Source organism: Pyrus communis, chromosome 4 (assembly GCF_963583255.1).
Source record: "Pyrus communis chromosome 4, drPyrComm1.1, whole genome shotgun sequence".
NCBI lineage: Eukaryota > Viridiplantae > Streptophyta > Magnoliopsida > Rosales > Rosaceae > Pyrus > Pyrus communis.
In genome coordinates, this window is record NC_084806.1 from 7,097,925 (window position 1) to 7,114,874 (window position 16,950).

General features: G+C 37.3%; 4 protein-coding genes across 4 annotated transcripts; 3 read left to right on the forward strand and 1 right to left on the reverse strand.

Moving 5' to 3' along the window:
* The first annotated feature begins 8 nt into the window (after positions 1-8).
* LOC137731755 (uncharacterized) lies at positions 9-3,260 on the forward strand. The gene is made up of 5 exons (XM_068470951.1): positions 9-313; positions 416-519; positions 641-754; positions 2,371-2,454; positions 2,594-3,260. Exons 1-5 carry the CDS (start codon positions 58-60, stop codon positions 2,648-2,650), a joined length of 615 nt encoding a protein of 204 aa, XP_068327052.1. The 5' UTR covers positions 9-57; the 3' UTR covers positions 2,651-3,260.
* A 1,561-nt stretch (positions 3,261-4,821) lies between these two features.
* On the forward strand, positions 4,822-6,630 carry LOC137733041 (uncharacterized). The gene is made up of 3 exons (XM_068472269.1): positions 4,822-4,991; positions 5,343-5,453; positions 5,589-6,630. Exons 1-3 carry the CDS (start codon positions 4,944-4,946, stop codon positions 6,528-6,530), a joined length of 1,101 nt encoding a protein of 366 aa, XP_068328370.1. The 5' UTR covers positions 4,822-4,943; the 3' UTR covers positions 6,531-6,630.
* A 2,009-nt stretch (positions 6,631-8,639) lies between these two features.
* LOC137731666 (arabinogalactan O-methyltransferase 2-like) lies at positions 8,640-10,349 on the reverse strand. Its single transcript, XM_068470846.1, has one exon. It carries the CDS (start codon positions 9,814-9,816, stop codon positions 8,962-8,964), a length of 855 nt encoding a protein of 284 aa, XP_068326947.1. The 5' UTR covers positions 9,817-10,349; the 3' UTR covers positions 8,640-8,961.
* A 3,078-nt stretch (positions 10,350-13,427) lies between these two features.
* On the forward strand, positions 13,428-16,765 carry LOC137733020 (non-specific lipid transfer protein GPI-anchored 1-like). The gene is made up of 2 exons (XM_068472248.1): positions 13,428-13,842; positions 16,321-16,765. The coding sequence occupies exons 1-2, from the start codon at positions 13,497-13,499 to the stop codon at positions 16,536-16,538; spliced, it is 564 nt and encodes a 187-aa protein (XP_068328349.1). The 5' UTR covers positions 13,428-13,496; the 3' UTR covers positions 16,539-16,765.
* The last annotated feature ends 185 nt before the right edge of the window (positions 16,766-16,950 follow it).

Sequence of the window (16,950 nt, forward strand, 5' to 3'; positions counted from 1 at the left end):
AAACACACACACACACACACAAAATAGTCTGTTCTCGGAATCGAAAAAGGACCAGAAATGGCGTGCAGGACTGCGCTCCGCTCCGCTCTGCTAATAGAAGCGTGGCGACCCGTTCATCTCGCTCGGAGCTCCGCCTCCGCCTCGTTCAGGACCCGCGGATTCTCCTCCCCCAGGTTGAGCCGCCACTTCAGGACCCGAGACATCCACTTGGTGCGACGGACTCACCTCAACTGCTCCCACAACGAAAACTCGCCGGCTTTGTCGGAGGACGACCAGGGCCCGCCGCAAGAGGCCATCTTGAAAGCAATTTCAGGTTTCGCTCGCCTCATAGCCTCCGAAATTTATTTTATTTTACCTTAATTTTTTCTATTAATGTGTGTTTTTGACTCGTTGTTGGTGTTGGAATTGGATGCAGAGGTGTCGAAAACAGAAGGGAGGGTTGGGCAGACGACGAATGTGGTTATCGGAGGCACGGTGGCGGATGATTCTACGAATGAATGGGTCGACTTGGATCAAAAGGTATTGGGAAAGCCATTGTCTTAATTTTGACTTAAAAGCTCATTGATTAAGTTTTTAAGATTTTTTATGAGCTTGTGTATATAAATGGTATGGTTTTGTGCGCGCGCGCGTGTGTTTTAAGGTAAATTCGTACCCGACTGTTAGAGGGTTCACAGCAATTGGAACTGGAGGGGATGATTTTGTGCAAGCTATGGTTGTTGCTGTGGAGTCCGTAATTCAGCAACCTGTTCCAGAGGTATGCATACTTACGATATATATATATGTGTACGTATCCCTTGTTGTGGATGGCTGTCATTTCAATTCGTTGATAGATATATTTATGAATTGGTTGTCGAATGCATGTATTTGCAAGCATTATGCGTACCAGTACCTTGCTGAAAGCAAGCCATTAAGTGGACATACACTTCTGGGGGAAGTTGTTTCCCTTTTGGGTGAAATTTTTGTAAATAGTATTTCATTGGGTGTATCAATGTTCATGAATACGTAGGAACTTGGGTGCATGAGTAAATTCTTTTAACCACTTCAATAGGAGATGAATAAAATAGGCAACTAGCAGTTAATTTGGAGTTGACTTCTCAAGTGTGTAAATTTATGGACTGATACAAGTGAATCATGATAGCCATAGAGGTGCTTGTTGTCGTAAAGCATGCGAGGACATATTGTTGCAATGTTTAGTATGTGCCAAACTATACGCAAAGATGTGGTGCGTTTGAGTTGTTTCTTAGACTTCTGTGTAAATCCTTGAAATTACTATCAGTAGGCTTAAGGTAATTTTATTATTCATTGGGGTCAAAGGGAGACCTTATAGCGATGTATATTACCATGTCCCTCGTGCGCTTTAATTTTGTACAGAACTTTATGATTCCAACCAAAGTAAGTGTCACTGTAGCTCGGAGACAATAAGATGTACTAATGGACAGCCTGAGGAATATGGCTTGTGAAGCAGTTATGAGAAACAAGGAGCAGCTTTGACCAGTGATCATGATGGAAAACTAATCATGGTTTATGCAGTTATCCACCGAGAAATATCTTATTGCAAGCTCAAAGCTCCTGAAGAGGAGTGAGAAATGTGCTCAAAAATGATTTTGAGCGTTATTAGGTTTGAATTGAAAATGCTGTGCAAAGAGTTCAGCAAGGCTGCTATGTCGTAAAAGGAACTATTCAACTCCTCTATTGAATGTAGTAGGTACTTTGCCAACATCTATTGAGAAAGAGGGACCTGTTGGCTAGAAAAATGTGGTATACATCCTGCCCTTAGTGCTCATAACTGAAAAAGGCTCTTGACGTGAACTTATTGAGGGTTACATGGAACCAATCATAGGGATACCGACCAATAGTTGAATTGACCATAGGACTATCAGAATGCGCTTTGAAGTTAGATTGTTGAGTGTAAAATGAAGTTATGAACATGGCAAATTAAGATCAGTGGATGCCAAATTATTATCTTTTTTGTGAGTTCCATCATTGGGTATTTTTTACCGATAAGATAATTGTCAATGAAAGGAACATTATACTAAAAGTACTGGGAGTCTTTGTCTTCTCGGCTTGGTCACAATTCATGCAGTAATCATGAGTTGGTATTGGTTTTAATTTAAACCTACCATACGATAAAATTCATTTCATCCAAAGTGATCATGTGGCGAGTGGTAGGATGGTGTAACATGTATCAACTATCCTTGCGCATCAATCCTTTTTGTTGCCCGTTTTGAATTAAGAATCACTTTCGAAAATGTGATTGTTGACATGTTTACTGATGTCTAATCAATCAAGTGCACGAGTTCAATCCACTCTCAAAATAATGAATGCAAAAGTTTGATGGACAATTTTATGCAGTGTTGTGTTTTATGGCAGGGTCGTGTGAGGCAGAAGGTATCATCAAGGGGAAAATATGTATCTGTAAACATTGGACCTGTTCAAGTAATTTCTAGCGAACAGGTTTTCCCCCCTCTCCCCTGCACAACCGCCACGAATTTGCTAATGTTATTTCTCTATATCCATGATGTAAACAAATTTTCATGTAGTAAAATGGTAAAATTTATAATTCAATGACATGGAATATTACTGTGGTTTCCAGGTCCAAGCTGTGTACAATGCCATGAGAAGAGATGATCGGATGAAATACTTTTTGTAGCGGGGATAATCCTTTTTTACCGTACTTTTGTACAGAGTGCCAATTTATAGCGGCCTTCCCAGTGCCCTCCTCGTCTGGTTCAGATTTGGGCTAATTCATGATACCAGTGAGCAGAGCAGTCGTGGCTCAGAATCTATCCATATGCTCGCTCGGTATGTAATCAGGTATAACTCAGAAAGTAGGCATTCATCGGCCTGTATTATTCGGTTGTGAATTTTATGCTTTGTTTACTGATTTTATGAAAGGCCAGATTAGTTTCCTACTATTTTAGAATCATCTGTCCAAAGATCGTATCCAATACAATTAGGGCTCTTTGAAGTGTTTTTAAAATGACTGAAGACGCTTTGGATGATAGTGTTTTTGGAACTAATTCTTGGTAAAAATGTAAGTGATTTGGAACTCAGAAACACTTTCACCAAAAGCGTTTTTAATTATTTTAAAAGCACTTTCAAACGAGCCCTTAACTTCTACTGGGGGGCATATTTTTCTTTAATGTTGGCTTCGAAGTCTGCGAAATGAGTCGATTTTAGTCGTAGTTTTCTTTGGGGTAATTTGTTTGAGGACACAAATGCTTTCAGCATATTTCAATAATGCAAACCAATTATTATCATCATGCTAATCGAGTCCGTCCAATTTGATATTCGTGAAGAAATAATGTGTTTGGTTGGAGATGAGATGCTGCCGACATACCAATTTAGCAAAATTCCAACCATGTAATGCAAACATATGAAGCGTTTTGCTTCAAAGCTTTGGCTCAAGGGAGCAACCAAATTGCTGCCATGCGGCGTCTCGTACGCAATAAGACCTTTTGTGCATCAACTAACGTTTGGAACTTGGAAGGGGGATTGCACTAAAGGGATCAAACCAATCCAACACAACTATCATTTTTAAAGAACGATAGCGTAACTAATATTAATTTTATCTGACGGCATGTTGTTAAACGAGATTTTGAGTTCAAATTTCTTGATCGACAATTGTAGACAAATGAGCTAAAACAATGCAGAACTTGCAAGATGAACAAATAGTGTTTTGATTCCAAGCAGTATGCGTGTAATGGTTGATGGATGTGAATGTTTAGGACCGCATCTATTTTGAATTGTGGTTGTGACTAAATTAAAGCATTATATTGATAATCATGCTTTAGCCCACATCATTAACCATATAAACTAATCCCTGGTTTGGGGAAACATATTTTACTTTAAATACATCTACGCTACAAAGAGTAACATTCAAACTCGAATGCAGAGAAAAAAGCACGCTACTTTGAATAACTGACACATGATTTCGTATACCGCCTTCCCAACAAATAGAAAATAAACCCTAAAAGGCTAGACGAATTGGTTGTACGTGAATATTCAAAGGCAATCGCATAATTTTATTTCACAAATCAAATCCCACCTAAAATTATTATTAACTTCGGTTCTTTCTACTAATTTATCTAGTCGTAGGCTGAGTTCATTAAAATTACGAGTCCCTATCGTTTTTCTAAAGATTCCTGAATGCGTATGCCCTCCTCAACGAGTCGCCATCTCTCCCAATAATTTAATTAATCTTTGATGACCAAATACTTGGCATCTTTATTAAAAAAACTTTGCTAGTTGTTGACATTTCGTCGTCTCCAACTTTTTGTAATATTTTATTTTGTGTAAGTTAGATTGAATTACGGTGTCACGTAGGCATTTCGGTATAAAATATATAAACTTACGGGTGACACAAGTTAAAAATCCAAAAATTAAACCATCAACTAGATGCCCTACTTAGTTTTGGTTTAGGGTTGAGGAAAGGCTACGAGATCAACTACTTCCGTAATCAATGCAATTGATTCTTAACTTTTCAAGTATTGGATTACATGTTGTAATGTTCGACTTACATGTTTTTAAATTTTGTACGTGTTAATAAAAGCTAAGACAGTCACTCATTTCTAATAAGTAGACATGTCACGAACGTTTGAAAATAAAGATTTGAAGCTGTAGACATATTGTGTACACTTGGGTTAATTAACCTGAATAATTATAGTTTGCTGAGCTAATCAAGGGGATTATATAATTGAATAAACTCTGATTAATGTCCTAAATGCTGTGTGCGGGTGTTGCTTTCATCACTTGCTGGCATTGCTCTCTTTGTCTTGAAGATATATGGTTTTAATTTAATATTTCAATTTGATTCCCCAACCCTGCACCTACAGCATATAATCTTCATGTAACAGAAGACTAGTCTCAGCTTCTTGTTCAACATTTCTATTTCCTCTCCCAATTTTCTATGTTCTCCTGCTTCTGAAGGAGGGAGCAGCAGCATGGGAAGAAACATACAAGAAAAAGACATCATGAATGGCAAACTCAAGGTACATATACATATGTCCATAAACTTTCCTCTCTAACTTAATTACTTCAAAATTGCTCCTAATTGGTACAAGGAAATGATTTCCGTCCATTCATTCTCTCCGTTTGCCCCTTAGTTCTCCTTAGTAATAAAACTGAAAGGCTAGGAATAAATAGGGTGTGCATCGAGAGAAAATGAGTATTTGGAAATCACTTCCCATTGACATATCTTGGCATAGTGAAGTTGGGTAGAGCACAATGCTCTTCTTCTGCACCCAAGTTCAAATTCTTCTCATCGTAGTTGAGATAATAAGAATAAGAAGAAATATTGTTGCTAAGTTTGAGCTGTAAATTTCTAATTCTCTGCTCTTTAGGATAGAGTAAAAAGTGAACTCCAAGAATTGGCTTCAGGTTCTTCACCAAACTCACCAACTCAAGATGGAAGTCCAAGAAAAGATGGGAGACCAAGCAGCATGATAATTAAGGTCGTTGAATTCTGTTCTTGGACTAATTAGCCCATTACATTTTTCCCTTTTTTTGTAAGTGTGACGATCGCACCACCTTGTGGTATTACTAATTCACGTGTTAATTGAATTCCGCTATACTTGTTTGAATTACAGAAGGCAAACACCATGTTTCCTGCTCACTTGATAGCAGAAGCCATATCCTCACTCAGAGGCCTTGATCTGAGATGGTCAGGTCCAATCACACCAAGTGAGATGCAATATGTTCAGCAATACATCTTCGCAAAGTACCCAGAATACTTCAATGGATTAGTGGAGGATGTCGAAAAACTAGACATTGATAATCTTTCGATCAACGAAGAATCATCAGGAACTCCACCCCATGACAATAAGCTCAAGTCACCCAAGAGTGTGGCACCAAAAGAGTTGTCCCCATTCAGCAGCACTCACTCAGACCTGGACAGGACTCAGATGGAACCCTCAAGACTTTTAGACATCCTGACCAAGAAATCTTCGTTCCAAGGGAACTTTGTATCCATTCCTGAGGTCCAAGCAAGGAATAGGGCATTGAAGCACTGTGGGTTACAAGAGGAGGATTATTTAGTCCTTTTCATGGCAAATTACAAAGATGCTATGGTGATGATTGGTGAGAGCTACCCTTTCTTCAGAGGAAATTACTATATGACCATTGTGGGTGAGGAGACTGATTCCATAAAGGAATTTGCAAGTACCAAAGAATCTAGGGTTATTTCAGCACCAGAAACTTGGTTGGATTTGAGGATAAAAGGGTCACAACTTAGCCAGTACTTTAGGAGAAAGTGCAAGTATAGTCCCAAGGGACTGTTTTCCTATCCGGCCACTGTCAATGGAGCTAAATACTCCATGCATTGGATCTCGGAGGCTCACAGGAACTCATGGCATGTCCTGCTTGACGCAACCGGCTTGGTTTTGGGGGAGGACCGGTTAGCACTGGCGCTGTACCGGCCAGATTTTGTGCTGTGCACCCTCAACAATACACACACTCAGACCCAGCCATCCAACATCACTTGCCTCTTGGTCAGGAGAAAAACATTTGATACTATGACTAACCTAGCCTAGGGTTTCATCATGATATTGCTTTTAGTAACAATAAACATGTGTAATTTCATGGATCTGATTGTACTTGTTCCTGTTATAAATGGAGCATAGTAAGTCTTTATTTTTCTTTTTCCTAATCTTATTTTTGAAAACCTAATAGTCTTGACATAAGGCATGTTTTACTTTCTTGGTCAATCAGCATTAAGCAAAGAATTTGTGGTTAGAGCTTTTACTTTGGAGTATTTCGCTGATATTTTCTTGGAACTTGTAGCAACTGCTGATTTTTCCGTTGAACTTCATCTGCGCCTATTATTCCCTACCCTCAAACGTCAAACCTCAAGTCATTGTAAACAGTTAAATTTCAACTTACTGGTCATGTTTACACGCATTTCATTCAACTTCATTAGCTGTTATTTGGTATTATTTTAGGAGAAACTAGTTAAAATAAAAGTTTAGAGGGAAATCAGCAATGCAGTACAAGTTATGGTGAGAAGTCATAGAAATATTCTTATCATTAATTACACCGAAGTTTTATGTTCCAAAAATGTGCGAAAGACAATACACATTGGCCATTGGAGTTTTCACTCACTGTCTCTTGACCTTCACAAAGAAGATTATGGAGTCGAACATTAAGGCCTCATCTACATGCAGAGACCAAGAGGATCAAACAATCAGAAGCATCAATAGTTTAAATCTGAACAAGGATAAGTAGCAATTCATAACCTCTAAACAGTAACAAATGAAGGATAATAATGTCTGCCTTGCAACCCTAACCTAACCTAACCTCACTAAATAAATAAAGGCAAGTGGCGCTTTACGAATGAGGATCTTCTTCGGATCCTCAAATCGTGTCCGTTCATCTTACATCGTACGGTCAGAAATCATTTTAAATACTTTTATTTTAAATTAAATATGAATAGTACCTGACGAAAACTGACCGTAAGATATACAATGAACGGACACGATTTGAGGATCCACATGATCCTCACAAAGAAGATTCGGAGAGGATCCTTTTAGGTCCTTTACCACAGTGGTGGAAAAGAAGTTGAGCCGTTCCATGAAGGTGTGGGTTTGAACCCGTCGATGACTAATCGAACATCTAATCTGACAAAATATATCGTTTGACAAAAAAAAAAAAAAAAAAAACCCTTAATAAAAACAAGGGAACTTTAACGAAAAATCCTTGTATTGTTCACTTTAATAAAAAAAACTACATTTTTACACTAAAAATTCAATTCTGATACTATTCAATTATTGGGAGAAGGCCACTTTTGGGCCCGAAGTTCAAGTTACAATTAGATAAGCCTATCAGCATGGGTGTATAATTTCTTTTTATTCTTAAAACAAGCGGGATTTGAAGAGAATATCGAATGCAAGATTTTGAGTGTAGAAATGAATATTTTTAATCAATTAAACTAATAAATAAACATGCAATTCAATAATTAGATTAAATTAATGATGATATGATCGGTAAGCATATACCCCAAGTACTCGGATTGTTCCGCGGTGTAACCCACACACTGCGAGTGACATTCCAGTTGACAAGGTCTTTACAATTAACTCACAAGCCTAAAAAAAAAAAAAAAAAAATTAAAGTCGGAAAGTACCTAAAAAATTCGAAATCGCCATTATTGTTCTGTTGAGAGGTCATTTACTTTCGAATCCGGATTTTCTTTGTAAGGATTCCGAAGATTCGTAAATCATGTCCGTTCATCATACATTATGCGATTATAAATTATTTAAAATTATTTTTATTTAAAATTAAACACAAAATTACCTGATAAAAATTGACCATACGATTTACGATGAACGGATACGATTCACGAAGCCTCAAAATCCAAAAGGAATCCTATTGAATTACTTTCCACCATTATCATTAATTAATTTAAATTATCTTTCTTTTCACCGATTATTCCAGGCCCACTAATCATTCCGTCAACTTATTAATATTTTAAAAAGAACAACCAAAAAACTATTAGGAATGAGTTTTTGATAGATCGTGCGGTTAAAAATTATTGTAAAATTTTTATTAAAAATTAAATATAAACAGAAATTAACAGTATGATTTACGATAAACGAACATGATTGGAAGATCTTCGGGAATCCTCACAAAGAGAATCCTCTTTCAACTAATAGTGAACTATCACATTTCATACATTATCATATTGTAAAAGCACTTCATGTTATTAATAAAATCTAATAGTGGAGATGGATGGGGGATTTTCTATGTGCAACGGTCTTTTTTTTTAAATTAAAGAAAAGCTAATTTCAACTAATCGTTTTATAATAATTAAAAAAATACATAAAAATACTGTAAAAACAATTCATAATTAAATAAAATTAAAATAATTCCTCAATAAAAAAAAAGAGAGAGAGAAAGCAGCGAGTAGTAATGCGTAACGATTCTCCAGTCTCCACCAATCCAAGCTCGCCGTTACGACCGCCGCGGGATTTAGCAAAAACGCGAGCCGTCACCGTGCGTCGCGTTTGCGGAGGAGGGGATCTCGAAGTGCCACAGCCTCCCCACCGCCTTAACCAAAAACTTCCTGCACAAGAACTCATTCGCGAACGCCTTCTCCACCTTCCGATTCACATCGTGCAGGAACACGTGCGTCACACCGGATCCCTGCCTCCTCCTCGCCATGACAGCCGCAGAGAAAATAGCCCCCATCCGGCCCGGCGCCTCCGGGAAATACCCGCGCGGCGCGTCGATCATGATCAGGTCCCACTCTTTGTCGTACACCTCGTCCGGCAGGTTGTCCAGCGCCAGCCTGCACTCCGTATTTCCACGCAGGACCGCCTCGGACGGGGAGCACGACCGTTTGGAGCGGTACGAGGAAAGGAGTTGGTCCGCCTCCTTGAGATGCGTGCGGTAGCGCACCGTCTGGGCCCGCAGCTGAGGGGCGTCCTTGAGGACGCTTTGGACCCACTTGGGATCCTCCTCCAGGAACAGCGTCGTGCCGCGTGGATTCAGGGAGGCCCACATGAGGGAATCGAAGCCGAGGCCGAACACCAGGAAGTTGCAGGGGGCGCGGGACTTGAGGACCTGGAAGGACACGCCGATCTCGTTTCGCGACTGCTGCGGGGTCTGGCGCGACGTGGCGTAGTGGAGGATGGCCTGGATCTGGATCGCCACCGGCGAGTAGTTATTGTCGACGGCGCGTAGAAATGTGGGGCCGGCGATGGAGTAGAAGACGGAGGTGCCACCCTGGCAGAAGCTGGAGATGGCCAGCGCCGCGCCGATCAATAGAACCAGAGTCACGGCGAGAAACCCAGGTCTCTCGGAAAATGGACTCCGATTCTTCATGTTAAACTTTTTAATAATATCACCAACAATAAAGATCCAAAATAAAAAAGTGAAATGTAAAAGGGTAAATCTGCAGATGTCGGTTGCGATTCTAGGTTCCGGTGTGCGGTGGTTTTTATAAAGGTGGAGAGATTGGAAGGGGAGGGGAGGGGCGAAGGGGAGGGGGGTGTTTCGATGGGGACATTAATACGATTATTAGTGCAGCAAAAATCCTGTCTGCGGTTGCCTGGTCTGGTTTTTGTGGGTGCGCAACTCTCGTCGCGGGGTGGACGAGATGGGAATGCTTCACATTTTTTAAATCTCCACAATTTTCTAATGGTGCTCACTCGACTGACGACACGTGACTTACTTACTGTTGCGGAACTTTTCTAAGTGCCGGGTACTCAGGTACTGACTCTCTACTCATTTTTTTCATTTGGCTTAAAAAAAATCAAAATTTTCTTTGGTTTTTAAGTTCAAGAAAAATTAAATAATATGTTTATTATTATTTAAATAATAAAAAAGTATTTAAAGTATTATTGGACAAAGTGTGTGTCCTTTGCTGTGTATGGATTTGGCGATGTCTTGATAAAAGTGGACCACGATGGATAAATTTCATCGGCTAGATAGTGCGAATGAATAAGAATCTTACCAATAATCTGAACGGATATTATGAATGGATAATAACACATGATACTATATGAAGGGTCGAGAATTTTAGCAAAAATTTATAATGATAATGACACATGCAGAATAAGACGAAGAGAACATTTAAAAATTAAAAAAGATATATTTATGAATAGTAATCGCACTTGCCATTTTCCTTCATTTTTCGAAACTAGTGAACTTGCCCAAAGACAATACTTGTTTGGAGTGAATAGTAAGAGCAATTTTGTTGACCTTACCCTCCAATTGTCATTGCCCTTCACCAACTAATAAATGTGCTCTTAGTCTACAGATTTACACTAATATCTATGAATGACAATTTGATTAGTAATGCTTTGGAGACTAAAATTTTAAGGGTAATGCTAGAGAGACTAAATTTGTATCCAGAATTTTATAAACTAAATGACATGAAAATTGATGATTGAAATATTATTCAAACGTTGATAACGTGTTCATTTCTATTGGTGACATATTATTTAGTTTACAAATTGTCTACAAATTTAGTACCTCTAGCATTACCCAAATTTGAAATCAAATTTGCAAACCAAATGATGTATCACTAATAGGAAATAAGCACGTTAATCAACGTTTAACGTTTAAGTAATAATTCAATCATTAACAACCATGATTTGATTAGATCCAATTTAATGAAACTGTTGGCTACAGATTTAAATTTAAGGAACCTTTTTTTTTTCCCTGTTGGGACTGTAGGCTTAGCACAAAGTTGAATGGAAAAATTTATAAACCTATCGGCTAGGTTTGCTTATCCCACTGCTTTTTTTTTTTCGAAGGTTTTGGTAAATTAGACCGATGAAACATCAAAATAAAGGTACAGTCGAAGTGATTAGCTACAATACAGTATGCAATTCAAATAACATGAACGGCAAATATTAGTACAAAATATTTTTGTTATACTAAAATAACAAGAAAATACAAATTTCATGTAAAAAATGAATACTTGTATTTTCTCAAAATTAAACGATGAAATCCAACTAGTCTCCTTCGGGCACTAAAAAGATGATTAATTGTAGTTCGTCACGAATCATCTTTTTAAAATACCCTTGGCCACGGGCGTGGAGACTTTTTTGCCGCGGATGCAGTCCGGCTGATTTGTCCCAACCAGTGCTGAAATTATAACCGCAATTATTGTTGGTGCATGATTGGCAGGCAAAAACTTAGCAAGAAAAAAAGATATCAAAAGGTAACAAACATGCAATGTGGGGGTAGTGGTTGCCGGTTGGCATGTTATATCACAAACTTTTGTCGTAAAAAAAAAAAAAAAAAAAAAAAAAAAAGAAAAGGAAAAAGATGTGGAGTATTGCCTTGGAAGAGTCCGGTAGTCCATGAATAGTAGTGTCATGAGAATCTAAACATAATAGCAATTTTCTTTTACGATTTTTACCAACCACACACACACACACACACATATATATATATAGGAAGTATTTAAAGGAAGGAATTCCATTTTTCAAGTTGTGGGTCCACATTACATCGAATTTTAACGATTCTAACCGTTTATTTTTCAATTTGCATCTTTTAGAATCATTATTACAAAATATTAGTCAAATCAAAAATATTTGAGACATCTAATTGAGTTTAAAGAAATTGATGAACACTTTGTTTTATAAGAAACGATGAAATTTCATTGTGATAATTAAATAGACAAATGTTTCGGATTGAACTGAATTTTTGCAAGAATGATTCATGAATCGGGCAAACTAGACGGTTCAAATAGTTGAAATTCGATGTGGAGTGGATTTTACAATTAATTCTCATTTATGGAACAAAAATAAAGATCCTTTTGCATAAAATTTAATTTCTACCCTCCGAACATGCAAAAAATAAAATATGTAAGCATGGCTCGGTATAGTTCAATTCATATACTAATTTATTTTTTTATTTTTTTATTTATTTTTGTATAAAATGAACGGAACCGATCCATTTTCAATTTGAGAGGAAAGCAGACATAATTATTGCGGGGTTCCGACTTTCATGTGAACATGGGCTTAGCTTAGGCCCCACCAATAGCCTAACATTTCTTGGGCCTTTAGGGGCCCATCATCAATCATTGTTGCTGTCGTATTTTAGTCTGAGCCGTTGGATCATTGAACGACTCCCGAGAAGGAAAGCATTTGAACCCTCGAATCTCGCACATCACGGAGCTTCCACGTGGTCAAAGGCTACAGCTCACTTCACCAAAAGCGAAACCTCATCTCGTCAAGTGCACATTCCTACAGCTCACTTCATTAGAAGCTATTAAATGCGGCCCAACTACCCGAATGGGCCTCCGTTCATAACGTCTTAAAGTCCATCTGAAAAACAAGAGAGATCTAACTTATATGATAGGAGGAAATAGTAAAAATATATAAAAAGTAAAAAAATAACTTTAACGAAAAGCTTATTGTTTATTTTAACGAAAAATTATATTTTTACATTGAAAAGTCAATCCTGGTACTATTCACTTTACCTTTTATTTTGTCATTATTGTTAAAACTCAAAGTTTTCAAGTCATTTTCATTAATTTTTCTTAAAAATAAGTGTGTAAAACTTGTCTCCCTACAGATCTTTAATTGTCTTCGTTGCATGCAAATCTCCTTTATCATAAAGGAGTAATGCTAGAAATATTACATTCGCGTAACATATGATGCTGTAAATAATGCACACAACTAACATTCTATTATTATCAGATAGATTCATTAATCGATATAAAGCGTATACAACATTTATTATTTTAAGTAGTATGCATGTGATATCAAAATATGGTCTATCTAACATTTTTCCTCGTAAAACAAAATTGGCCATTGTATAAACATCACAATGGTCGATGCCACCCGAAGCTGACGTGGACGGTCCAGATTGAAAGTACTCAACACCCAACTCCCCTTCATTAAATGAGCTACTTATACAAGACCTACTCTTAAGATTTCCCTTTTATATATATCGTTACCTCTTACCAGCCAATTTGTTATTACACAGTATCAAATCTCACACGCAAAGAAGAAAATACAAAATTCTTGAAATAGCTCGTTGAGAAGATGACGAGGAAAATGATTGCGGTGTTGTTCTCCGTTTTCGTCGCCTGCGCTTCTGTTGGCGACGTCAGAGCGGCAGCGCCAACGGTGGCGGAGAAGTGCAGCGACAAGTTCCAGAAGGTTGCGGTGTGCTTGAGCTACGCGACAGGGAAGGCGGAGATGCCGACGAAGGAGTGCTGTGATTCGGTGAAGGGGATAAGGGAGACTCAGCCGGAGTGCCTGTGTTACGTCATGCAGCAGGCGAACAGCGGGAGCGAGGAGATTAAGAAGATGGGGGTTCAGGTGGCCAAGTTGCTTCAGCTCCCCACTGCATGCAGCTTGAAAAACGCCACTGCCTCCGATTGCCCTAGTAAGTTTTAGAACGGTATCATTTTAGGTTTACATGCCTGTCTTGATATATTACTTTTCTTTAATACAAATCTTGAGTTGGATTTGGACTAAGTTAAATCACAAATAGTTTGTAACTAGGTATTAAACTTGTGAGCGAGTCAAATTTAGGACATTTCACTTACAATTGGGAGGGATACTCATAGATAGTAGTTCCAAGGACTTGTCCTAATATACTTCGTTAAATAAGGTGCATGCAGTGCTTGGAAGGACCAAATCTATATAGTAACTAGTAAGTGTGGATTTGTGTTTAGTTAATGATGGTGGGATATTGCATATTACCTCTTAACGTCTTAAATGAACATAACAACAAAAATTGCAAACGGAAAGGAGGAAAAAGAAAAAGGAAAACAAGCAACCCCATCAGTGATCATTTGATCTATGAAATTCAGTTTTCTTCTTCTCTTAAATAATCAAACTAGTCGTTTCATTTGTTAAAAGCGATGCAATTTAGTTTTGCGTAACAAAATAATATGATTGATAAAGTAGGTGATGCTAGAACATAAACCGTGTTTTGTCAAATTTTTTTATTCCAAGTCTCTGACAGGAGTCCCATATTCTTAGAGATTGTTTAGTGTAACCGAAACACAGGATGATACATTACATATCATTATGTAAGTGATAGGATATGTGTGTTAAAAGTTAATAACTTAAAAAATAAATTTTTTAACCACTTATATAAAAACATGTTATAAATTATCCGTGTTCCGTTCATAATGAAAATTTTCTCCGCAATATGAACTCATTTGGTAATATGTGACATGGGGGAAAATGTTGAGTGGATCCTACCACTTGAGAGTGTGAAGAAAAAATTGGGAAATTTGAAGTTTGGATTTTTAAAAAATTTCCTTTGCGGGTAATATTAAAGAGATTATCTTTACAAAACATAAGATTAGTATTACACTTATTTCTATTTCTATTTCTATTTCTATTTCTATTGCTTTGCAACCCTTCTCAACAATTACAACAAATTCAATCATTATTTATTTTTCATCCAGCATATCTCATCCAAAAATTAAGTATATATTTTAAATGGTCATTTATCACAAAGGGTAGTGCTATCCACATGTAATTTTTTATCTTCCACACACCCATGTTAATTTATGTCATTTGAACTTCTTCAGTTCATTCGACGGTCAAAAATTGAGAGAGGTGTGTGATAGCACTACCCTATCACAAATCAATAACATTTAAATTAAAATTCGTCATTCACTTTTAATTAAAAACAAATTGTCTTTCACTTATGCACATGCATATTTATTCCCTATTCTTCTTGAATTTCGTATATTTAGCCATTCCAAATCCCAAATTTATTGAATAAAGAGCAAGAAGGTTTGTAATACTCTATAAAACATTTGTTTCTATTCTATCCCACCTCGTACTTGAGTTTTAGGGTTTCCAAATTTTTTATTAGTTCTCTCTATTGAGTTTAATCATTCTTTCAATAGAAGTATTGATGATATCATGCAACGGTTTCGAAATATGAAATTCGTCAAGAATAATTATGATTACTATGAATAGATAAAATTATCTAAGGAAAATTAATGAAAATGAATTGAAAACTTTGAGTTTTAACGATAAGGACAAAATAAAAGGTAAAATGAATAGAATAAGGATTGACTTTTTAGTGTAAAAATGTGGTTTTTCGTTAAAATGAACAGTATCGTGAGCTTTTCGTTAAAGTTCCCAATTATCTATGCATATGTTAAATTTGACTACTTAATTATTCGGATATATATTTATATATTATGATGTTTTGCATTATTAATTTTATTTATGATGTTTTGCATTAGTAACTTTATAACCACTATTCAAATTTTTTTCTCTGTGTGAGGCCTATTCTCACGATGAATCCTGGCTCCACCACTACTCCAACTACCAACCAGAAATATGGCTCACATATATACGGCCACTGGCACCAGTAGATAGCCATTAATTAGGTTAAAAAGTTGATTGGCTCTTTATTAGGTTGAGAAATGCTCAAAAGTGAAACTCTTCATGGACTTTTTGCTACGAGAAATTTTTAATTATGACAGGAACACAAGTGGTATACTATGTGTTTTAATAGGAGTGGTGGGAAATTTTATTTTTTAAGTTATTAATTTTTAAGCACACATATCCCACAATTTGTATAATGACACGTGATATACCATCCCGTGTACCGGTCACATTGAAAGACACGTGATGTATATACTGATCACACTGAAAAATCTCTGCTCTGCCATCTCACAGTTTAACTTTAATTTCCATGCCAACATTATAAAACATTACGCCAAAAACATGAAGTAACCGAGAGTCCGAGAGTCTCACTTTTGTGAAAGTTTTCTTAGCATTTCTCTATTAGATTAGGGTCTCCTAATTAACCTTACTTAATGTGTGACACAGAGATCTTAATCCTACCTCATTAATGACTTTGCAATATTGTGGTTTGAATGGCCAGAGCTTTTAGGCATACCTGCGGGCTCACCTGAGGCTGCTGTCTTCATCAATAATGCATCATCAACAGCAACTCCCACTACTGGAGCTGGCGGACAACAATCGGCACCGGAAAAGGTCCGCAATTCCAACGGAGTTACAAAGCTTGGACCCCAGCATGCTGGTCTGAGGGCAATGGCTGTGGCCATCGTTTTCTTTGCATTCCCTGCTCTGTATGTTTAGCTAGCATCTGATCAGAAGATGAAGGTTCTCTCGTGAGGAGTATTTTACGTCCTTTTTGTTGGTCGTTTCTGTGTGATCTTTTTAGGGTTGTTAACATTTGATTGCCTTTGCGGTAATTTGTTGTTTCCTTGGACTCGGTATCTATGTTTTGTGAACTGCATGCTGTAGTTGCCCACTTTGGCAATCTTCTAAGTTTAATGTTCATTTGTTGTGGTGGGAGCAGATTAGTATTTATCGGAATCATCAAACATTTGAAGCAGTAAATATTTGAATCATCAAAAAGGTTTCTTTATCTAAATTGCGGAAAGAAAATACGACGAACTCAGGTGCATAGGAGAGCATGTTCTTTTGCTAATTTTGGCTATGCTCAAATGTACATAGAAAATCACAGGAGGAGAAAACTGTATGCAGA

Excerpts from the sequence above, each read along its gene's own strand:
- LOC137731755 (XM_068470951.1), top strand. The coding sequence starts at position 58 with ATGGCGTGCAGGACTGCGCTCCGCTCCGCTCTGCTAATAGAAGCGTGG. Across the intron at positions 314-415 it reads CATCTTGAAAGCAATTTCAG|AGGTGTCGAAAACAGAAGGG; the intron begins GTTTCGCTCGCC and ends AATTGGATGCAG. Across the intron at positions 520-640 it reads GGGTCGACTTGGATCAAAAG|GTAAATTCGTACCCGACTGT; the intron begins GTATTGGGAAAG and ends GTGTGTTTTAAG.
- LOC137733041 (XM_068472269.1), top strand. The coding sequence starts at position 4,944 with ATGGGAAGAAACATACAAGAAAAAGACATCATGAATGGCAAACTCAAG. Across the intron at positions 4,992-5,342 it reads TCATGAATGGCAAACTCAAG|GATAGAGTAAAAAGTGAACT; the intron begins GTACATATACAT and ends TCTGCTCTTTAG. Across the intron at positions 5,454-5,588 it reads CAAGCAGCATGATAATTAAG|AAGGCAAACACCATGTTTCC; the intron begins GTCGTTGAATTC and ends TTTGAATTACAG.
- LOC137731666 (XM_068470846.1), bottom strand. The coding sequence starts at position 9,816 with ATGAAGAATCGGAGTCCATTTTCCGAGAGACCTGGGTTTCTCGCCGTG.
- LOC137733020 (XM_068472248.1), top strand. The coding sequence starts at position 13,497 with ATGACGAGGAAAATGATTGCGGTGTTGTTCTCCGTTTTCGTCGCCTGC. Across the intron at positions 13,843-16,320 it reads CACTGCCTCCGATTGCCCTA|AGCTTTTAGGCATACCTGCG; the intron begins GTAAGTTTTAGA and ends TTGAATGGCCAG.